Source organism: Azolla caroliniana, unplaced genomic scaffold (assembly GCF_043228905.1).
Source record: "Azolla caroliniana isolate FFs.n. ecotype wild unplaced genomic scaffold, voAzoCaro1.0.p SCAF_4, whole genome shotgun sequence".
Lineage (NCBI taxonomy): Eukaryota > Viridiplantae > Streptophyta > Polypodiopsida > Salviniales > Salviniaceae > Azolla > Azolla caroliniana.
This window is the reverse complement of record NW_028230439.1, coordinates 13,237,475-13,261,990: the sequence shown is the minus strand read 5'-3', so window position 1 is coordinate 13,261,990 and position 24,516 is coordinate 13,237,475. Positions and strand designations below refer to the sequence as shown.

Below are 24,516 nucleotides of genomic sequence, written 5' to 3'. Positions count from 1 at the left end.
GATCCGGTTCTTCCGAATCCCTCTGTTAAACCGAATCGACTGTATCCGATTCGTTCCAGGTCTTGTCCGAATCGGTCGCTGCTGTGTCGTTTTTCGGTTCCAGGCCCTTCACCACATCGGACCATGTTCGGGTCTTGGCCTTCTTCTTCCGGTCGGTTCTGTCCTTCTTGACTCTGCCGCCAGTTCTTCCCTCACCGGCGCAATTGGCAATTTCTTTGCCTTTGCCCATTCCGGTGTCGTTGCTCGTTCTCCCCGTCAAGTCTGGCACATTGAGATGCTTAAATGCAAGCATTTTGGTGAAGTGCTGCAACTTCTCTTATCCGAGCGGTTTGGTGAAGATGTCAGCAACTTGCCGATCCATATGAACATACCGAAGTTCGACTTCACCGCTCAAGACACGCACGAAGTGGTAGTGCACTTCTATATGCTTTGTGCGAGCATGGAATACGATGTTCTTGGCGAGCTGCATGCTGCTTATGTTGTCGCAGTAGATCAGGATCGGGGTCGGCACCTCGATCCGCAGGTCTTGCAGCAGTCGCGGAAGCCAAATGGCTTCATAGGTGGCAACGGTAGTGCCCCAGTATTCAACCTCAGTGCTCCAAAGGGCCACTGTTTGCCGCTTTTTGCTGCTCCACGCAATAGCCACACTACCAGGGGAAAACATATAGCCAGAGGTGGATAGGCGATTTGATGCATCACCGGCCCAGTCGGCATCGGCGTAGCCGACTAGCTCTTCAGTTATACCATGTCGGTATAACAGTCCCCAGTCCTTTCTACCGCTCCCATACCGCAAAATTCGATGCACGCACAGAAGGTGCTCCATGGTCGGCTTCTGCATATATTGACTGATCACGATGACCGGATAATTGATGTCGGGTCAGGTGATTGTTAAATATATAAGGCTTCTAACGATTTGTTGGAACTGCTTCTCATCGCAGGCCGGTCTGGAGTCAGGACAGAGCTTCTGGTTCTGGTTCAAGGGTGTGGAGATCGGTCGGCATTCTGTCATGCCGAACTTGTACAACATATTCAACAAATAGTGTCTTTGTGAGAGCAATATGCCGTCGGGGGTTTGGATCACCTCGATCCCCAGGAAACAGTTTAGGTCCCCCAGGTCCTTCATCTCAAATGCATTTGATAGTTGGGACTTGACGCGACTGATTTCATCGAGTCCGGGTCCGGTGATGACTAGATCATCAACATACAACAAGATGCAAACCGGACCGTCCGAACCTTGCCGGATGAACAACGAAGATTCGGACTTGGAGGCTGCAAACCCCATCTTACACAACCAGTGCATGATCTTCACATTCCAAGCTCGAGGGGCTTGCTTCAGGCCATAAAGTGACTTCTTCAGCCGCCATACCACCGACTCGTTCATCTCCGACTGGAAACTGGGGGGTTGGGTCATAAAGACCTCTTCTTCAAGATTTCCTTGAAGAAAGGCATTCTTCACATCCATCTGGTGAAGATGCCACCCCCTTGCTGCAACAACCGCCAGCACCACACGAACCGTCGTCATCTTCGCTACCGGAGCGAAGGTCTCGTCGTAGTCGATTCCGTGGGTCTGCGCATATCCCTTCGCCACTAACCGGGCCTTGTACCAGTTAACCAAACCGTTGACATTGTACTTTATCTTGTACACCCACTTACATCCGATCGGTTTATAGTGTCGAGGAGGGTCAAGTAGGTCCCATGTGTCGTTGGCATAAAGTGCCCGCATTTCTTCCTTCATAGCGGCACGCCAATTTGCGTCCTTTGCCGCTTCTGCGTAGCTCTCCGGTTCACGCACTTCCATCACCTTGGTCATGTATGCATAATGATGCGCCATGTACTCATTGTACCCATACCACATAAAGGGGTTCTTCAGGCGGGAAGACCAGCGTAACTTGGTATTACCCGGTTTGGGGCCCTTCTTGGCCAGGTCGGACTTCGTTCCCGAAGGTCCGCCTTCATCCTTTCCGGAGTCGGATTCGCTCCGATCCGACTCAACGTTGCCGGTTTCGTATCCCGACATCTTCTTCTTCCCCTTCTCTTTGCGCGTCAACTGTCTCCTAGATTCCTTGCGCGGGGGGAACACGACGAGTCTCCACTACTCACCGGTTCATCTTCCGACTAGTCTATCTGACCCAGTCGCTCGTTCGGCCCGCTCAACCGAAACAATTCCGGACTCACATCTAGAGTCTCGAAGTCTTCATCTTCTAACTGGACTAGTTCAGGCTCACTAGCCTCATCCTCCGGTATCGGGTCGGGGTCGAAAGTTGGAGCCGGTAAGGCATACCATGACTCCGTCTCATCAAATTCAACATCCCGGCTAACTCGGACCTGCTTCGTCCGGTGGTTATAACACTTATACCCCTTTTGCTCATGCGAATAACCGACCAAGTTGCATTTCTCTGACTTTGCATCCAACTTCCTCCGCTTCGCATCCGGCACATGTACATATGTAATGCTACCGAATATCCGAAGGTGTCTAAAATTCGGCTTACGCCCAAAATACAGCTCATGTGCGTAGACCTTGTCACCGATTCGGTTTTGGATGTAGACAACCGTCCGGACCACCTCAGCCCAGTAGAAAAGGGGCATGCTCTTTTCCTCCAGCATTGCCCTTGCTGCGTCGACCATCGACTGGTTCTTCCTTTCGGCCACACCATTTTGCTTCGGTGTGTTTTTGCAGCTGAACTCTCTCCGAATTCCTTTTTGCTGTAGATAACTATTGAATTGTCCGGAAAAGTATTTTTTCCCGCCATCCGACCGCAGACACTTGATCTTCCTCTCTGTTTCCCATTCAACCAAGCTTCCATCTGTGGTTTGTATTAATTGGCCATCTTCCTTTTCTGTAGAAGTCGGTTGACATGAGGTTGATCTTTGAGCCATGGTCAATCAAGGCTACCACGGTCTCTTTCTTCCCCCCGATCTTCACTGGCATCTCCATTGTCCCCCGTGCCCAATGAGGTCGAGTATAGTGGTTGTCAACCATATCTTCATCGACTTCGTCCCTTGCCATCGTTATGGCATTTGTTTTTGCTTTTTGGGGCTTCTCTTCTTCCTCGTCCGATTGTTGCCTCTTTCTCTTTACAAGGTCCATGATCGTGTCATGCAACTCCTTCGTAATGCCGAGTAATTCCCTCAAGGACAAAGTCACGTGGCTCTCAAGAATGCGTTCCTTGAGAATCTTCTTCAGGTCTATCGTCTGCTCTATGTCCAACCTTAGCTTATAGGTAGGCATAGTTCTTGTCTTCTGAGCGGGGTCTTCAACACCAACCTTCACATGTCAAACCGTTTCTTCGACTCCCCTCTCCGGCTGGAGTCTCCTTCCTCCGTTGGTAACGCTCGACTCGTTTCTGCATCTTCTTTCTTTTTCGCGTTCCTTGTTTCATGTCTTTTTCTCTTTTCTTCGACGAACACCTCGTCGTTGTCGCACATCACTTCCGCGAGTATGGTGTTGTCATCCACCGGTGTCGTAATGTGGCGTGTTTAATGCGAGAAAAAGTGAAAATTTGAGGATACATGCACATTACACAAATACTTGTAAAAATGAAAATAATAATAAATAAACCTAGAACATGATGGCACTGAGTGCATATTGAGAGTTGCAAGTAGGATTTGAACCTTGCACATCTTAGATAAGAAGCAATTATCATACCACTAAAGCTACTACTACGTGCTTTACATTTTGTATATTTTCTTTTCATATTCAGTATTTCATAGGTAGTAAATGTCAATCAAAACCGTGTACACAAAACCATGGTTTTAAGCCCATGGTTTTGTGTATGTCATAAGCAAAACCGTGTGCACAAAACCATGGTTTTAGCCCATGGTTTTATGTATGTCACAAGCATGGAGAGACTTATAAAAGTCTCAAGTAAGGCTTGTGTAAGGGGGGGTCAATTTGGAAATCATCATCATCATTATCATCATCATCATCAATAATAATAATATAATACTCTTCTTATTCTTCTTCTTGACATCTATCTTCTTCTTGAGTCTAAAAATATTTGTTTTTCTCAAGTGTGACATTAGTTTCCTCGACTCCGACATACACATCGTCATCTTTTCAACAATTTCGTGAATGTCCTCCCCAGTCCAAGACGCCGGTGGTTCTGCTCAAGCGAAGGAAGCATGCACGCATATCTTCACGAGATCGGATCGGACCATCCGGTGATACTTTCTACACTTCGGTCCGCAAGCTCTACCTCATTCGAAGTGACTTTTCCCTTCTTCTCATACTCGAGAATGGTAGACCAGAACTTTGCTCCGACTTTTGCAGCTTCAGTTTTGTCTTTCCCGATTCTTATTCTGGCCAACGCAGCATAGTGCATCACATCCACATGAGTCGGCTCGGCATCCTCCATAGCTTTCTTCATTCCCCCTCTTCCAAAATTCACTCGCAGGGGTCTTCTAGTCTCACTCGAGCAGATCATGTTGCCATCCATGTATACAATATTTTGTCGAATGGCATCTCGAAGGCTCGCGCAATCCCTTCTCATGTGGTCCATGCTATCACACCACACACATCTAAAGGATTCTTTTCCTTTAGGGCCCCGACGATTCATATTGGCTAGCGTGACCATCTCGAACATCTTCGCCAGCTCTTCGATGATGTCGTCATCAATCTTCTTTTCTTCTGGGCTGCTTTGTTTGGGTGGCTCCGCGACAATCGATCCCGCCAAGTCGGTGTCATCAACCCACTGACGACGCTTGTCGAGCCTATTGCACGCCCGCTTCAGCGCAATCCAGTCAACCACAAGCCCGTCTGCTTGGGTATCATCTTCAAGAAGAGTCCCCAATTCTCGTCTATCCTTCATGTCCACAGCTTTCAAGAAGTACAAAGTCTTGTCCTCCTCAAGCAGCACTTGGTCCATGGCAGGGAGACGACGAAACATTTGGTCGAACTCGTCGTACTCCCTCCAAGCGCTCATCCTCTTATTCTTCTTTTCTATCCACTTCATCAAGGCATGTCGAGTCATCCTCGACAAATCTTCCATCACGAACTCCGCTAATATCTCTTTCTCAAACTCCAACCATGTTGTCTTCCCTTCTTGAAGCTCGATGACGCGCCTTTCGATGTTGTTGGCGACCACTCTCTTGAAACTTGTGATTTGACGCGCTTCAGACACGTCCCTCTGATTCATCTCCCTTCTGTATGCATCAAGGAACTTCTAATGTTCCTTCCATCAAATTGACCCTCTAGCTCAACGACACAGTCGACAGCCTTCTCCACGCTCGCATCATTGTCGTGAAGATCCGTCACTACGTGCGGATCATGAGGCAGAACTGTCGGGGTTCTGGACCGAAAGGATTCGAAGTTTGCACTAGCTTTAGCGAGAAAGTATTTAAGATAGATTGAAAGAGAGAGAGACTGAGATAAGGTAGAACGCTTCCTCTTAATTTCTTGATTAATACCTAGCCTGTTTTTCCTCTCCATCCACTCTTTTATAGATGTCCCCATGCACATGATGCCTATGAGGGTGAAAGACATGCATGAGATGCATGTTTACCATTTGGCGCTCATGTATTACATGTGTTACATGATACCCATGTCACTCATTCAAGCACTCATGGATGAGAATTTAAATGTAAAATGATCAAAGTAAAGCTTTTAAAAATATGACTTGGCTTAATGGTAAGCCTATTGACTTTCAACTTGGAGGTGCAAGGTTCAAGCCTTGCTCACATTTGTTTTAAAACACAAAATACTACTGGGCAATCAACCGACCAATCCCATATGTCCCGACTGGTTCAACCCATCCCGATCTGATCCTGTCCGGTGAGCTAGAACCTTTACAAATAGTTAGGCCACACCCATTCATTCGGTTAGTTTAGCTCAACTCACCTTGAACATTCTATGATCCACTCAAAGACACAAAGTAATAGATTTTGGCCCTGCTTATATACTCTGGGATCCTTATTTATCCTGTCTATGTGGGATAATCTCGTAGTTTTGTTTTTTTCTCTTCTTCTTTGCAAACTTCATACCCACATAACTTGCCATTTAGTTGTCTGTTTCTTATGTGGTAAACTTTATTCGAAAGCTCTTGAAGACCTCCATCTTTTTGTACCAAGATATTAAACTAGTATAAAATAGTATCTTCAGTATTATTGTTTTATGTTGTGTGTGAAGAACCACACTCGATTTTGTACATTCCATTTCAATTTTCACACCGTTGGCGAAAATCTTTACAACGCTTTCCGTCCTTGATCCTCCCCTCGATTTCCTCTTAAATATCACTTTTATTAAATGCTTCCTCCCTCCATAGTGTTTTCTTGAGCTTTTCCATGGCTTTGGTATGTTTCAGTCTCCATTTGAACTTCTTACCCTTCCGCAACAAGTGATAGAGTGGGTTCGCAATGTGTGCATACTATGGAATCCATATGTAATAAAATGCACATGCACCAAGAAACCTACGGAATTCGGATTGTGACTCGCATATTTCTTTCATGGCTTGAATCGTATCTATCTTGACTTGTGACGGTCTTCGGCCATAGGGCCCATATACATGTCCAACTACTAGTATCTCTTCTTGTCTGAATGCCGATTTCTCTCCGGAGAGTGTTAAGTGCACATCTTCTAACTTCTATAGCACTTTCTCACAATCGCGAATATGGTTGACTACGAAGTTTCGACATCCCCGATCATCCATATTCTCATCCTTTTCTTCCACCGCACATCCTTTCATCGGAATGTCATCTAGCAACGACATTGTTATCTCCGGAATGCAGTCTCGAAGCATCTTGTTCATTGCATTCATCATATGTGCGACCGAATTCGTCACTCCTTGTGGTAGCGTACACATCACGACTAATCCTATCGGTGTCCATATTGTAGTGATATTTCGGCTATCCATGGCTAGTTGAAATTGCTCATATCTGGTGTCATGAAGATCCGTCACTACGTGCGGATCGTGAGGTGGAACTGTCGGGGTTCTGGACCGGAAAGATTCGAAGTTTGCACTAGCTTTAGTGAGAAAGTATTTAAGATAGATTGAAAGAGAGAGAGATTGAGATAAGATAGAACGCTTGTCTTTAGATTGAGAGACAAGTTTAATACATCAAAAATGGGATAACGAATTTTTCTTCCTCTTAATTTCTTGATTAATACCTAGCCCGTTTTTCCTCTCCATCCACTCTTTTATAGATGCCCCCATGCACATGATACCTGTGAGGGTACAAGACATGCATGAGATGCATGTTTGCCATTTGGGGCTCATGTATTACATGTTTTACATGATAACCATGTCACTCATTCAAGCTCTCATGTATGAGAATTTACATATAAAATGATCAAAGTAAAGCTTTTAAAAATATGACTTGGCTTAGTGGTATCGTCGTCTCCATTTCGCCGACTCTGTCCGGTTCCAGTTAGCCAAAACCTTTACAAGTACTTAGGCCACACCCAATCATCCAGTTAGTTTAGCTCAACTCACCTTGAACATTCTATGATCCACTCAAAGACACAAAGTAATAGATTTTAGCCCTGCTTATATACTCTGGGATCCTTATTTATCCTGTCTATGTGGGATATCTCATAGTTTTGTTTTTTTCTCTTCTTCTTCGCAAACTCCATACCCACATAACTTGCCACTTAGTTGTGTGTTTCTTATGTGGTAAAGTGTATTCGAAAGCTCTTGAAGACCTCCATCTTTTTGTACCAAGATATTAAACTAGTATAAAATAGTATCTTTAGTATTATTGTTTTATGTTGTGTGTGAAGAACCACACTCGATTTTGTACATTCCATTTCAATTTTCACACCGTTGGCGAAAATATTTACGCCACCGGAGTATAGGTCCTCGATAGAGTATATCACACATCCGGCAAACGCTTCCTCAACTTCATCCACTATCGAACCGACTCCGAAGTTTTGCATCGTGACCTTGTTCACCAAATGCAAATCTTGATTGAACTGGAGTGACCCATTCTTCTTTAGAACGGTAAACCATTGATTTGAGTATAGAGCATTTGATGGCTCTAGAATCCCCATCGCCACCTTCTCCTTGAGCAAGTCAATGATTTTGAATATGCACATGTTCAATCGTGAAGACCATCATCGGCCCCACTATCTTCGGATGAATGCACCCTATCTCGCTTGTTGTGAATGCGCATGCTTTTCCACGTTGCTCCAACATCTCACAAAATCTTTCTTCTTCCTTCGGTAAGAGGAACCCATCTCCACTGATTCGGAATGTCTTCCAGGTCTCATTCATGAAGGTATGTCCGATATCCACGAACTTTCGAAGTGTCGGATCTCATGAGACTTCTTTCCTCTTTTGTTCACTATTGGCAGGTAACGGTCCCGTAGATGGTTTCACCTTCTTTTCTACAGTCTTGTATTTCGTACATACCATTGCTTCTTCTTTGCGGAGCACATCTAGCCCCATTTCCCCAATGACCTTGTAGACCTCAACTGATTCAACCGAAACTACCGGGTCTCCATGGCTAATCTCTTCCGCAAGCTCTTCAAGCCATTATAACGTGTTTCCATAGAACACTTCTTCGACTACTCCCATGATTTCTTCGTCTTCTTTTATGATTGATGTAGACCGTTGCTCATCCTGTATCTTCCGAGGTTCTTTCTTCATTTCTCAGACATGTACGTAGACGCCCCATTCGGACTGATTCACACTTGTTTCGCTCTGAGAGTTTTCTTCCTGTATGGGCTATTAGGGCTTCTCGGACTATCACTTCCCCACTTTGCAACAGTGCGCTTTAAAAATCCATTTTTGTTTGGGACAAGAGCTCTCTCTTGTTCCTTTCGTGATTTGTGCCATCTCTTGTTCCTTTCGTGATTTGATGGCACAATTAGGAATTGCACAGTTTTACCTCCGTTTTCGCTCCGAATCCGTGCAAAAGCCACTCCACTATCGAGCACCTTTGTTTCCATCCGTGAAGCCATGATAATGGGTTGCTCGAGTATTATGGAATGTGCGATCTCATCTTGCACAAAGAAATTTTGGTCAATCTCCACGTCTCTGATCTTCACTATCACATTCAGACAAGCCACAAATAAGCCTTCCGAATCTTCCATCCATGATTGGTATGTATAGGCCACTTCCCCTTCTGGTAGAACTCCTTGGACATCAAATTGATCTCCGATCCATGATCAATCAACGCAACTACAGGCTCTCTAATGTTTCCAATTCGGACGGGAGTCTCTGTAATTGCTCGAGCCTAGTGTGGCTTTGTGTTGTGAGAGTTTGGAATCTCATCCTCCACTTCCGTGTCTTTCATTATGGTATTCACATTTACCCTTGAAGCATTTGATTCTTCCGTAGCTTGTCTCTTTCTCTTCGGATGGAGAGAAATATAGTGAAGTTACCCTCAACTCGTGTCTGTCTCGATTTTCCCTCTCTCATTCTCTATGTCTCTCTCTCCCCCTCTCCCCTCACGTTCGAACCCCCTTGGGAGGGGGGTGGAACCAAGAACCCATCAACGCTTGGCATGCCCGAACGGCCAACCCTCCCTTGAGAAGAACTCTCTCTCTCTCTCTCTCTCTCTCTCTCTCTCTCTCTCTCTCTCTCTCTCTCTCTACAGGATATACTCTCCCTCCCTCCCTCGTTCTCCCTCTCCATCACTAATCTGTCTCTCTCCCTCTATGTGTGTATGTGTCTTTGTGTTAGAGAGTGGTGTGTGAACTCTTTGTGTGAGAGCCAATATGTGATGCCAATGGTGATTTCTCCTGCTTCTATTCCTAATGTATCCAAAGCCTAATGGATAGGGCTTTTTAACCCCCTCCCCCTTTCCTCACTCTTTCTGCCAAAAACCCTAGCCACCCAAGAGTTCATCTCTATGTCTTAACCTCTCTACGTCTAAGTGTTTGTTTGTGTTTGTATGTGTTTGTATGTGTTTGTCTATGTTTGTATGTGCATCTTCAGCCTTCTTCTCTCCGTACTATGGATCTCCAAGTTAAAAATGGAGGCTTTCAAAAAGCAAAGCAGTTAAACATAGTCATGGGAGTGAATCGCAATGGAAACATGGAAGTCGTGAAAAGGAAGTATTGTGATATTTTCCAACTCACGAAAATGTATGAGGAACCAACAGAGAAAGGGAACAAAACAGAAACGTAATCCAAGAATCTACCGATAGACAGCTGAAAGTTAAGGCCAAGAGCCGAGGGTGATGGCTGAGCCGCGATGGGGCCGAGTGGTAGCCGAGTGACGACCAAGAGATGGTCGGGGAGAGTCAGCCGAGTGATGGCTGAGAGAAGGCCGCAAGATGGTCGAGTGAGTACCGAGGGACAACCGGCCGACAACTAGCACCAACGGAGTAAGAAGAAGAAAAGAAGAATCAGACGGCAACAGAAGAAAATGAAATGGAACAAGAAAGAAGACAGAAGAAAGAGAGAAAGAGGCATAAAGAGTGACCATCTCTACCCTACAAGACTCTCATGCCATGGTAGTATCAGGTCTTTTCCTCAATTTATCAGCAAATCACGCCATACACACCATCAGAGCAAGAGCTAGAGCTCCAACAGGAGGTAGAAGATCTGTTAACCGAGCAAGCTCAACTGGATCCGGATCGGCTGAATAAGCCAGAGCCGGATCGGTATCCCGAACGAAGAACCGAATCGATGTCCGGGTGATATCTAGAACCAGGAGTCGGATGGGAGAGCCAGATCGGATTGAAACCGGTAGGCTGTTAGAGGCCTACGGATCCAGCTTAGTACCTAGGCATAATTTTGGGAGTTAGTGTTAGCCACTCGTAGGAGCATTGAAGTACACTTTACTTCTGTTAGTCCTTTAAGGACTTGTAGAAATAGTGTTGTCTAACACATTGTATAGAGAGAGAGACTTTAGAGTATTTTTTGAATACAATTTACGTTCTGTCTCCCCTGTGTACGCGTACTCTCTCTGTGTGTTAACCTTTCTTCTCATCTTTTGTTGCTATCTGGCTGAGCCGGTTTGTCGAATGCTTCCGCACGTTCATATTCACATGATATTAGAGCGCGAGGGTTGAGAACCTCTACAGCTGAAAGACGCTTCGTAGACAAACCCTAATACCCGTCACCAACAGACAGAGAACCGAAATGAACAGAGGTATGGCAAGCTCGCTTCCCACAGAAAAGCTCGACCGGAGCAACTATGCATCTTGGTCATATAAAATACACCAATACCTGCTAGGACATGGATATTGGAGTTATGTGGATGGAATAAACGAGGTAGCACCGGAGCCGGCACACAAGGACTTCCCGGCATGGGAGCAAGGAGCGAGCCGAGCATTGTATTGTCTCGCGTCCGGTGTGCATGATCAGATGCTTAGCTACATCAAAGATGCAAAAATGCCAAAGGAGCCCTGGGCAAGATCAGAACCGAAGGCACGGAGACGGTGCCAACAGCAGTTTCGGACCCTCCACAAGTAGGGGGAGTCAAGTCGGAGCCGAAAACCGACAATTGAAGGCCGACACGGAATGTTGGTATTGTGGCAAGAAAGGCCACCAAGAAAGCGAGTGCAGGAAGAACTGCGTGGATTAGGATAAATCTGGATCCAGCAATATCGGACAAGGAACCGGCAAAGCTCGCACTATGCAGAAGGATCGGAAGGATCCACAACCGGGAAGACCGGAAAGGGGTCAGCCTTTGTGATGAAGCACACGGCCAACTCGATGAAGAAGACTACTTCCAAACTGGAGGAAGTGTGGTATGTTGATTCTGGAGCATCCAACCACATGACAAGCCATGAAGAGTGGTTCTCTTTTTTGGAGAAACCGGAACAACCGGAGACGACACCCCTCACCTGATTGTGCATATCAAAGAAGTCCCTTTAAGCCATGTCAGACAAAAGGTGAAGCTCATGAACATACTACACATTCTGACTATCACAAAGAACCTGGTGTCAGTCGGACAAATCGTCGACCGGGGAATGCGGGTGCGGTTTACGCACCTCGAGTGCTCCATCGAGGAAGAAGGTTGGATTATCGCAAAAGGGCGTAGAGAAGGGAGGATGTTCATCCTCAACACAAATGACGTTGGCACTACCATGTTTGCCAAAGGACACAAGATTGAATCGGACATCGATTGCTGGCATAAGCGGATCGGCCATAGCAATTACTAAAGGCTTTAGGACCTGCAATCGAAACAGGTTATGTTTGGTTTGCCGAAATTTAGTGGCCGGAAGGCCCAAATTTGTGAAGCCTCCCACCTCGGGAAGCAACACCAGCTTCCATTCCCCATAGAATGAAACCGAAGCCGTAACAAGCTCGACTTAATCCATTCGAATGTATGGGGACCGGCACAAAACATTAGCCTTGGCTGGAGTCAGTATTTCGTCTCCTTCATTGACGACTACAGCCGGCACACGTGGATCTACCTCATAGAGAAGAAAAGCATCCCCAATTCTACTGGGTTGAGGTTATCCAAACAGCCTTCTCCATCCAAAACCGGATCGGAGATAAGGTGTCTGCACATGAGCTGCATTTCGAGCGCAAGCCGAATTAGAGGCACGTCCAGATATTCGGTAGCATAGCATATGTGCATGTACCGGATGAGAAGCGGAAGAAATTGGATCCAAAGAATTTGAGGCACGTCCAGATATTCGGTAGCATAGCATATGTGCATGTACCGGATGAGAAGCGGAAGAAATTGGATCCAAAGTTGGAGAAGTGTATCCTAGTCAATTACTCGCATGAGCAAAAGGGGTATGAGTGTTATAACCCCCACACTAAGCAGGTCCAAGTAAGCCGAGATGTCGAGTTTGATGAGTCGGCATCATGGTACTCTCTACCGACTCCAACCTCCAATTCCGACCCGATTCCGGAAGATAAGGCTAGTGAGCCCGAGGAGGTCCAAGTAGAAGATGAAGACTTCGGTACTCTAGATAAGAGTTTGATCTCATTCTGCCTAAGTGGGCCGAATGAGTGGCTGGGTCGAGATGACCAGTCGGATGAAAAACTGGTGAGTAGTGGAGACTCTGTCGTGCTCTCCCCGCGCAAGGAACTGAGGAGACGGTTCATGCGAAAAGAGAAGGGGAAGAAGAAGATGGCGGAATATGATACCGGCAATGAAGGGTCAGATCGGAACAAATCTGACCCTGGAAAGGAAGAAGGCAGATCTTCAGAAAGGAAGTCTGAACCTGCCAAGAAGGGCCTCAAACCGAGTAATGACAAGTTACGTTGGTCAACCCGCTAGAAGAAACTTGTCAAGAGGTACGGGTATAATGAGTACATAGCGTATCACTATGCGTACATGACTATGGTGGCGGAAATGCGTGAGCCGGAGAGCTACGCAGAAGCAGCAAAAGACTCAAATTGGCGTGCTGCTATGGAGGAAGAAATGCGGGCACATGATGCCAACGACACATGGGATCTGGTTGCCCCTCCCCGACAGTCTAAACTGATCGGCTGCAAATGGGTATATAAGGTAAAGTACAATGCTGACAGTTCGGTCAACCGGTACAAAGGCTGGTTAGTGGCAAAGGGATACGCATAGACCCATCGAATCGACTATGATGAGACCTTCGTTGCGGTAGCAAAGATGACGACGGTTCGTGTGGTACTAGTTGTTGTTGCGGCAAGGGGATAACATCTTCACCGAATGGATGTGACGAATGTGTTTCTTCAAGGTGATCTTGAAGAATGGGTCTATATGATCCAACCCCCAGATTCCAATCGGAGATGAACAAGTTGGTCGTATGCCGACTCAAGAAGTCACTTTACGGTCTGAAGCAAGCCTCTCGAGCTTGGAATGCGAAGATCATGCATCGGTTGCGTAAGATGGGATTTGCGGCCTCAAAGTCCGACTCTTCATTGTTCATCCGGAACGGTCCGGTGTGCATCTTGCTGTATGTAGATGATTTAGTCATCACCGGACCCGGACCCGGACTCGATGAAATTAGCCAAGTGAAGTCCCAGTTGTTGGACACATTTGAAATGAAGGACCTGGGGGACCTTCATTATTTTCTTGGGATCAAGGTTATCCGGACCCCTGATGGCATATTGCTCTCACAACGCTATTATGTGTTGAATATGTTGTACAAGTTCGGCATGACAGAATGCCGACCAATCTCCAAACCCTTAGACTAGGACCTGAAGCTACGTCCCGACTCCGGACCGGCCTGCAATGAGACACAGTTCCGAGAATTTGTCGGAAGCCTTATATAGTTGATGATCAGTTATCTAGTCGGGGTGATCAGGCAGTTCATGCGGACGCCGATCATCGAGCACCTTGAGTGCACGCACCGGAGTATAGCGGCACGAAGGACCAGGGACTGTTATACCGACACAATATAATGGTAGAGCTAGTCGGATACACCGCTGCCGACTAGGCTAGTGATGCATCAGATCATCGATCCACCTCCGGTTACATGTTTTCGCTAGGTAGCGCGGTTGTTGCGTGGAGTAGCAAAAAGCAGCCAATAATGGCTCTATCGAGCACTGAGGCTAAGTACTGGGGCGCTACCAATGCCACCTGTGAAGCCATTTGGCTTCGGCGACTCCTGCGTGACCTCCGGATCGAGGTACTCACCCCGATCCTGATCTACTGTGACAACATGAGCAACATTCAACTCACCAAGAACCCTATATTCCATGCTCAGACAAAACACATAGAACTGCATTATCACTTCATGCATGAGTAGGTCCTAGGCGATGAAGTTGAGCTTCGATATGTTTAGACAGATCGCCAAATTGCCGATATCTTCACCAAACCGCTCGGATCGGACAAGTTGCAGCACTTCACCGACATGCTTGGTGTTCAGCATCTCGACGTGCCGCAGTTGAGGGGGAGAAAAGGAATGGGAACGAAAGGCACCGGACAAGGAGCGGGAGAGGAATAAAGAACCAAGCGGGGAGATGACCAGATAGAGGAATCCAAGCCGACCGAAGAAGTCGGCACATCCAAACAAGTCGGAGCAAACGGCAGCGGCGTCAAAGTCAAGAAGGACAGAGCCGACTGAAAGAAGGCCAAGACTCGGATGTGGTCTGATGTGGTGACGGGCCTAAAAACGGAAGACGAGTTGGAGACTACCAACTCGAACAAGAGCTGGAACGAATCAGAGGAAGCCGATTCTGTTCAAGATTTGGAGGAGCCGGATCAACTAAAGGCCAAGCAGACGAGAAGGCAACGCCATCACGGAGGAGCTGACGGGTTGACAAGCGTTGGAGTCGTTGCAGCGAGGGAGATGAAATGGGATTTGTTGAGCAGACAAACCGACCGAGAAGGTCAAGGTGCGTGGAATCGGACGGGTCGTAGGAAACGGAACCGGACCGGGCAAGGAGCGTGAGCAAGGCGGGAGGACGCCAGAAGGAGTCGGACAGAAGAAACTGACACCACGATCTGACCTCAAGTTGAGCTTGAGGGGGTGTTCAGCGAGCAAGCTCAACCGGATCCAGATCAGCTGAATAAGCCAAAGCCGGATCGGTATCCAGAACAAAGAACCGGATCGGTGTCCGGGTGATATCCAAAACTAGGAGCTGGATCAGAGAGCCAGATCATATTGAAACTGGTAGGCCGTTAGAGGCCTACGGATCAAGCCTAGTACGTAGGCGTATTTTTGGGTGTTAGTGTCAGTTGCTTGTAGGAGCATTGAAGTACATTGTACTTTTGTCAGTCCTTTAAGGACTTGTATAAATAGTGTTGTCTAGCACATTGTATAGAGAGAGAGTCTTTAGAGTATTTTTTGAATATAGTTTGCGTTCTCTCTCTCTCTCTCTCTCTCTCTCTCTCTCTCTCTCTCTATCCCCCCTCTGTACGCGTACTCTCTATGTGTGTTAACCTTTCTTCTCATCTTCTGTTGCTATCCAGCTAAGCCGGTTTGTCGAATGATTCCACACATTCACATTCACAAGATCCTTAAGAAATCGAAGAGAAAGAAAGAAGAAAGGAAGAAGAAACGAAAGGAGAATGAGGAAGAAAGAGAAGAAGAGAAAGAGAAGAAAGAAGAAAGACAACCAAGAAGAGAAGATGGATCAATATTCACGAAGGAGGAAAGACATACACAGTCAGAGACACAGAATGGAAGCTTCTTTCTCCTCCTCCTCCCCTGCAGCCGAAGACACAGAATAGGAACAAAAGCAAACGGAGCATAAGAAGAAGGTGAAAAAGTCGCTTCTCTCTTAATAGAAGCAATATAAGAGATAGAAGAAAAAGAAGGAAGTGAAAAAGAAGAAAGAGACAATACAAAAGGACAAAGAAAGAAGAAATCAAGTAGAACAAAAGGAAAACTAAAAAGAGAAGGGCAAGTGACAAAATTTCAAAAACCAAAGGGCACATGGAGAATTTTAAAAACTTGAGGGCAACTCATCAAAATTTCAAAAGCTGAATGGCGCCCCATTAGAATTTCAAAAACAAGAGGGCATATGCCTAGATTTCACAAGGGCAATCAATAAAAATTTTAAAAGTTGAGTACGACATAGAATTCCGGAAACTCAATGTACAAAAACTCATCATCACTCAGACCAATGAAGAAATATATATATGTACATATATATATATATATATATATATGTTAAACCTAAATGACTTCACCACAATGGACGAGCCGATTGGTGTAATGATCCAATCGTGAGATGTGTTGACCAAACGAGAAGGTTTGTGTCAAGTAAACTTCGATCGAAGTTATAGATCATAGAGTTGTGATCCGGTCGAGGGATTTCCGACCGATGAGAGAAGAGATGAGTGATGGAGTTTCGGTCAATGAGTTTTTGGCATGGGCTTGTGGGTTCGACGTGCAAGGGCTTGGGTTTGGCAAGGTCCGAATGGGCTAGTAAGTGTTACCCGTATAGGTGTATAGGAGAGTTAACAGTGGAATGTGCAAGGTGTGTAATGTGTAATATGAAATGTTAATGTGTGAGTGTGAGGTGGGTAGGTGTAACTACCCCCATTTGGCTTTTTATAATGTCTTCATAAGATCTTGTATTATTTAAAACCCACCCATGGGACATGAAGGAAGAGAAATATAGTGAAGTTACCCTCAACTCATGTCTGTCTCGATTTTCCCTCTCATTCTCTGTGTCTCTCTCTCCTCTCTCCCCTCACGTTCGAACCCCCTTGGGAGAGGATGGCTTGGTCATCTCCGGCATTGACTTGGAAGAAATCAGCCACCTAAAGTCCAGCTTGCTGCATCATTCGAAATGAAGGATCTGGGCGACCTTCATTACTTCCTCGGGATCGAAGTGATCCGCACCCTAGAAGACATACTGATCAGCTAAAGGCATTATGTGTTGAGTATGCTCTTCAAGTTCGGAATGACGGAATGCAAATCCTTCTCAACTCCTCTACGTAGAAACGTAAAGCTTCGCTAGGGTTGGGGAACAGTGTGCGACCTGATACGGTTCTGATAGATAGTCGGAAGCCTAATATACTTGACCATCACTCTGTCGGACCTCAGCTATCTGGTTGGAGTGATTAGTCAGTTCATGTCCCTTCAATGTGCGTAGAGGATATTGTGATATGTCAACAACACTAAAGATAGGGTGGTGTCGTATCGGGCCAATGCTACCGAAATGCCGATTGGGTCGAAAATGCCAACTATCAAAGCCATATGGCTCAAATGGCTCTTGAATGATTTATAGATGGAGGTATCTGAGCCAACAATGATATAGTGCGACAACCTCAGCAGCATCCAACTAGCGAAAAACCTCTTCTTCCACGCTCACACGAAGCACATTGAGGTGCTTATCACTTTGTACACGAGTGGGTCCTCTCTAGTGAAGTCGAACTTGTATATATTCTGATGGATCGACAAGTTGCCGATATATTCACCAAACATCTCGGCCTAGACATGTTGCGGCATTTCTCGAGTATGCTTAGCCTTCAGCACCTCGACATGCCGAACTTCAGGAGGAGAAGTAGTGAAAGCAAAGGCGAACAAGAGAGAGATGATGTTCGAAAAGCTTAATCGGATGTGGAATTCGATTTCAGGACGACTGAAGAAGCTGGAATGTCCAAACCAGCTGAAGAAGTCGAGGATAGATCAGACAAGAGAACAAGTGGAAGAAGATCGACCAAGTATAGACTAGCCAGATGTAAGGGGAATGGTCGTTCTCCGAAGCGCGAGTCAACCGAACACGGGGGTGGCAGAGTCAAGAAGCGTGGAGCGGAAAAGGAGGCAGGTGAAGACGACACCAATAAGAGGAGCCAACGGGTCAAGGGTTGCCATTGTCGTGACAACAAGGGAGCTAATAAGGGTCTGCAAAGCAGACATGCTGAACGCAGGGGTCGAGGTTCACGAAATCGGACCGGACGAGGATCGTGAGCAAGGTATGGAGATGCTATGAGAAGCCGGAGCTGGAATCAGCTGAAGCTGACATAGGGAATCAACCTCAAGTTCAGGTTGAGGGGGAGTGTTGAGAGAGAGGCTTGTCTGATCCGGCTGGCTAGATCGACGGAAGCCGACAAGTAGTTAGGACTTGATATTCCTATTCATAGTAATAGGAATACTTTTGGGAGTTAGTGTTTGGTGGTCTTTTTAGAGCATTGACGTACTTGTCAGTACTTCATGGCAGCCCTGTCAGAGGGCTTGTATAAAAAGTGCTCTGTGTATACCTAATTGTTTGTTGTTGTCCAGCTGAGTCGACTTTGTCTTTATTCGTAAGCTTCTACACACAATTCTTTTACAAGAAGATATGCACATGGATGTGCGTGCGATAACCACAAACAATTACATTATAACTTGCACACATAGAAGACTTGATTGGCTGACAATTGTTAATGACAAATGAGGTGAGTAGAGCACACCATGAAAGTATTACAAAAGATATCCACATGAATGTGCATGCAATAACTACAAGCAGTTACAGTATTGTATGCACCTATAGAAAAGGGAATAACCAGCTATGATGGCATTAATTACATATTCAAAATAAATAATGCATGCTTGTAGCCTCTTCAGTAATCATGCAATATACAACGTCTGGCACCCCAGAAATACTCAATTCGTACACTGAGAAACTGCATAAATATTGCTCATACAGACATAGAATGCAGCATGTTTATCATCCAGTCTTACTGCATTGTCAAATGCCTGTCTTCCAAGTTCCAAATTCTGTTGGTTTTGGCATGCAGCCAACAGAGCACTCCAAACAGGAAGATAGTCAAATGTTGGCATCATGTTGATCACTGCTACTGCCTTGTCAAAATGGCCTGCACGACCAAAAAGATCAACCATACAGGTGTGGTGCTGTAGGGTTGGGATGACACCATAATATGAGCTCATCATTTCAAAGTAGATTTGGCCCATATCCAGAAGACCTGAATGACTGCATGCACTGAGTACAACAGTGAAAATTATCGCGTCCGGCTCTACCCCTCTCCCAAGCATGCTGTTGAACAGGCCGATTGCTATATCATCTTTACCAAGGTGGGCATATCCCGCGATTAATGCAGTCCAAGATATAACATCTTGAACCGGAAGTTGGTCCGCAACTTCTTGTGCTTTTGCTGCAGAACCACATTTTGCATACATATCCAACAGTGCATTACCAACCAAAACATTCTTTGCCATTAGTGATCCTCTAACAATTTCAGCATGTATTTCTTCACCCTTTTCAGCCGCTCCGATGATACCACAGGTTTGTAAAATGCATATAAACGTGACAGTATTAGGGGCTAGCCCTTCACATTGCATACATTGGAAACGTTTGAGTACTTCCTTGCAGTACCCATGCTGCTTATATCCTGTGATCAACACATTCCACGACTCTACATTTCGGACTTCAAGCTGCTCAAACTGTTCCTGCACTTTTGTGAGATCACCACATTTTGCATACATATCCATCAATGCGTTGCCAACTAAATTGTGTTTAACTAGATATACCTCACCTGCAATTGCAGCATGTATCCTTTTGCCTTTATCAATTTGTGCTATACTTCCTAATGCTTTCAAGTTGCCAGCAAAGGTGACTTCATCTTGGCAGACACCCTCACATTGCATCCTTTGAAAGCAGACTTCTGATTTACTACCAAGTCCATGATTAACATATCCTGTGATTAACACATTCCACATGACTGTATTTTGAAACTGTATTTTGTCAAAAACCCACTCAGCTTCTGCCAATGCACCACATTTGGTATACAAGTCCATCAAGGCAGTGCCAATCAGGTCTTTTTCTAGAAAGCCTCCACTGATAAGCTCATTGTGGATCTCTTTTCCCATCCGTAATATTCTGATGCTAGCACAGGCTTTGATAATGGAAACAAATATAATTGAATCTGGAGAAAATCCATTCTGCCGCATGCGATCAAAACAGTTCAATGCGTCATCACCATGCCCATGTTCAGCATATCCAGCAATCAGTGCACCCCAAGAGACTAAATCTTGTGACGGAAGCTGATCAAATACTGCTTTTGCCTTTCCAAGAGCACCACACTTGGCATACATATCAACCAAGGCAGTTCCAATCAAAGCATCTTTGTCCAACAACCCCTTCCTAACAATTTTGGCATGAATCTTCTCACCCATTTCAGCTGACCCTATGCAGCCACAAGCTTTCAAAATGCATATAAATGTGACTACATCTGGGTAATAGCCCTCATGCTGCATCTGGTCAAAACACTGTAGAGCATTCTCACCGTGCCCATATTGAACATAGGCAGTAATTAGTGTATTCCATGAGACAACATTCCTAATTCGAAGTTGGAAAAATACCTCCTTTGCTTTTTCAAGTGCGCCACATTTTGCATACATGTCCATTAATGCATTACCTACTTCAATATTATTTGGCAGAAACCTTAGTTGTAAAATGTCATGATGTATTCTCTTGCCTATATCAATTGCCCCAATGTTGCCACAGGCTTTCAAGACGCTCAAGAATGTAACTGCATTCGGATGAATGTCATTGCATTGCATCTGATGAAAACACGTCAATGCATCTTCACCATGCCCATGCTGTGCATGGCCTGCAATTAACGCATTCCAACAGACTACATCATGGACTGAAAGTTGGCCAAATACCTGCTGAGCTTTTCTAAGATCACCGCATTTCATATACATGTCCAGCAATGCAGTACCAAGGATGATATTCTTGTCCAACAAGGAGCCCCCATCTCTAGTTATAATCTCAGCATGTACTTGCCTGCCCTTGTAAGAGGACCTGATACCCCCACATGCTTTCAAGCTGCAAACAAGTGTGACTGCATCTGGCAAGAATCCCTCCTGCCGCATTCGTTCCAAGAAACACAATGCTTCCCTTCCATCACCAACTCTACCATACCCTGCTATTACTGTGTTCCATGACACCACGTCAGGCTGTGGAAGTTCGTGAAAGATTGCACGTGCTTTTGCAATTGCACCACACTGAATATACAGAGCAACTAAAGCATTACCAAGGTAAATGTTTTTATCAAGCAACGCTCTGTGAAGGATGTCTGCATGTATTATTTCAATGCCTTTTTTGTCCATGTCCTTTGTTCCACTATAATAATAAGACTTCAACATGATGTGATGGAGGTCGGCTTCTTAACGACCGGATGCTCCTCCTTTCTTCTTCTTCTTCTTCTTCTTCTTCTTCTTCTTATCCATGATTGTGCGTGCAGTCAGCAGCTTGCTTCAGACGCTCACATTTTGTTGTTTGTCTTTCACACCCGTCTGTCTGTCTGTATTACAATTTACATATATGGTATGGTATGGTATGGTATGGATTATTTATTTGCTTACGCTCTAGCTCCAATGTCCGAGAGTACATACATACATACATACATACATACACACACTCACTCATTCACTCACTCGCACGCAACTTCTATAGGCTAATAGGTTATTTAGTGTGTGTACTTTGTGGGTTCCTACACACATTCCTCCACATATATTATACATATTTACATCTAATATAATATATACATAGTGTGATGACCCTAAAACATGGGGGTCTCGAAACGATCTCAAAAAACAGTTGGCACAAGAGATATCAAGCCAAAACTATGTGTTGAGCAAGCAAGCTCAACCGGATCCGCCGGATCGGCTGAATAAGCCAGAGCCGGATTGGGGAGCCGGATGGTATCCGGATACAATCGGGCGGATCGATGAGATGGATCGGAGAGCCGGATTCGAGTGGGAACCGGAAGCCTAGTAGTAGCCTAGACTACTAGGTAATCATTGTCTCGTAGTTAGTGTCAATCACTCGTATGGGCATTGAAGTACCTGTCAATACTTCTGTTAGTCCTTTATGGACTTTGTATAAATAGTGTTGTTATAGCACATTGTATGTACAGAGTGTTTTTATTATTTTGAATCTACGTTTACATTCTACTCTCTCTGTCTCTCCCGTGTATACTCTCTGTGTATTAAGCTTCTCCATTATACCTTCATCTTATTCTCTGTTGCTATCCAGTTGAGCCAGTTCTATCTAACGCTTCCGCACCTTAACATTTACATGGTATCAGAGCGCGAAGGTTGAGAACCTCTGCAGTCGACACTTGCTTTCATAGACGAACCCTAGAACCCAGTAACAATAAACAGAGAGAAGATATGGACAGAGGAATGGCAAGTTCACTTCCAACAAAGAAGCTAGACCGGAACAACTCAGTGTCCTGGTCATACAAGATGCACCAGTACCTACTGGTCATGGGTGTTGGAGCTTCGTGGAAGGAACGAACGAGGTAACACCAGAGTCGGCACACGAGGACTTCCCGATATGGGAACATGGAGCGAGCCGAGTATTGTACTGCCTCGCATCCTGTGTGCACGACCAGATGCTCGGCTACATAAAAGATGCAAAAACACCGAAAGAGGCTTGGGGAAATCTGAGGAAGATTTTCACCACGAGTACCACAACCCGTAAGTTGCAGCTCCGACAAGAGATGAACACCATCCGGCAAAGAGACATGTTGGTTACGGATTACACCACCAAAATAAAGGAGATTTGTGATGCACTCGAGTCCATCAACGTGAGGGTGGACGAAGACGAGATGACACAAATCTGCCTCGGTGGTCTAACGCAAAGGTACAGTCCAATCCAAACAACGATCTGCACCCGGGAGAAGCCACCGACTTTCTTTGACTTGCAATTGATGTTGATGATCGAAGAAAACCACACGAGTGGGTTGAGGACCACTCAATCAGACGACCGGATGCTGTACACAGAGATAGATGGGCCCCATGGACGTGGTGGATGAGGTGGGTCGGCACGCAATGGAGGCGGCCGACAAGAGCAGGATCAGAGGCACAAAGGTGGTGCCGACAACAATTCTAGACCCTCCACAAGCAGGGGAAGTCAAAGCGGCGCCAGAAGCTGGCAAGGAAAAGTCGACACGGAATGCTAGTACTGTGGAAAAAATGGGCACAGTGAAAGCGAGTGCTGGAAGAAGTGCGTCGATTCGGACAAATCCGGATCCGGGAAAACTGGTCGGGAAAACCGACAATGCTCGCACTATGCAAAAGGATCCAGAACTGAGAAAACCGGAAAGGGGCCAGCCTTCGTGATGAGTCACAAGGCAAACCTGATTAAGAAGACTACTTCCAAATCGTAGGAAGTATGGTACGTTGATTCCGGTGCGTCGAACCACATGACGAGCCATGAAGAGTGGTTCTCCTTTTTGGAGAAACTAGAAAAACCGGGGATTGTCGAAACCGGAGACGACACCCCTCACACGATTGTGCAAGTCAGAGAAGTCCCTTTAAGCCATGTCGGACAAAAGCGAAAGCTAATGAACCTACTACACGTTTCGACAATCACAAAGAACCTAGTGTCAGTTGGACAAATCGTTGACCAGGGAATGCAAGTGCGGTTTATGCACCTCGGGTGCTTCATAGAGGAAGAGGGCTGGATAATTGCGCAAGGGCGCAGAGACGGGAGGATGTTTATCCTCAACACTAATGACGTCGGCACCGCTATGTCTGCGAAAGGGCAGAAGGTCGAGTCAGACATCGACCTATGGCACAAGCGGATCGACCACGTCAACTACCGGGGGCTTCAGGACCTGCAATCGAAACAAGTTGTTTTTAGTTTGCCGAAATTTAGCGGCCGGAAAGCCGAAATTTGTGAAGCCTGCCAACTTGGGAAGCAACACCGGCTTCCATCCCCCACCGAATGAAACCAGAGCCGTAACAAGCTCAACTTAATCCACTCAGATTTATGGGGACCGGCACAGAACGTTAGTCTTGGCGGGAGTCAGTATTTTGTCTCCGTCATCGACAACTATAGTCGGCACACATGAATCTGCCTCATTGAACGGAAGAGCGAAGTCTTCGAATGTTTCCGGAACTTGCAAAGCTTAGTTGAATGGGAAACAGAGAGGAAGATCAAGTGCCTGCGGTCGGATGGTGGAAAAGAATACTTTTCCGGCCAATTCAACAATTATCAGCAACATAACGGAATTCGAAGAGAATTTAGCTACCGATACACACCGGAACAAAATGGAGTGGCCGAGAGAAAGAACTGTTCGTTTGTCGATGTGGCAAGGGCAATGCTGGAGGAGAAGAGCATGCCCCAATTCTACTAGGCTGAGCCGGTTCAGACGGGCGTCTACATCCAAAACCGGATCGGGGACAAGGTATCATCACATGAGCTGTATTTCAGGCGGAAGCCGAATTTGAGGCACCTTCGGATATTCGGTGGCATAGCATATGTGCATGTACCGGATGAGA

General features: G+C 45.8%; 1 protein-coding gene across 1 annotated transcript; it reads right to left on the bottom strand.

Annotated features, from left to right (window-relative positions):
* Window positions 1-18,864: 18,864 nt before the first annotated feature.
* LOC147865104 (pentatricopeptide repeat-containing protein At3g09040, mitochondrial-like) lies at window positions 18,865-21,333 on the bottom strand. The gene is made up of 2 exons (XM_087318637.1): window positions 19,416-21,333; window positions 18,865-19,373 (listed from the first exon to the last, which is right to left on the bottom strand). The coding sequence occupies exons 1-2, from the start codon at window positions 21,331-21,333 to the stop codon at window positions 18,865-18,867; spliced, it is 2,427 nt and encodes an 808-aa protein (XP_087174763.1).
* Between the last annotated feature and the right edge of the window lie 3,183 nt (window positions 21,334-24,516).

Coding starts and splice junctions, on each gene's coding strand:
- LOC147865104 (XM_087318637.1), bottom strand. CDS start 21,333: ATGGACAAAAAAGGCATTGAAATAATACATGCAGACATCCTTCACAGA. Junction 19,374..19,415: donor GGCAAAGAATGTTTTGGTTG/GTAATGCACTGT, acceptor GTGGTTCTGCAG/CAAAAGCACAAGAAGTTGCG.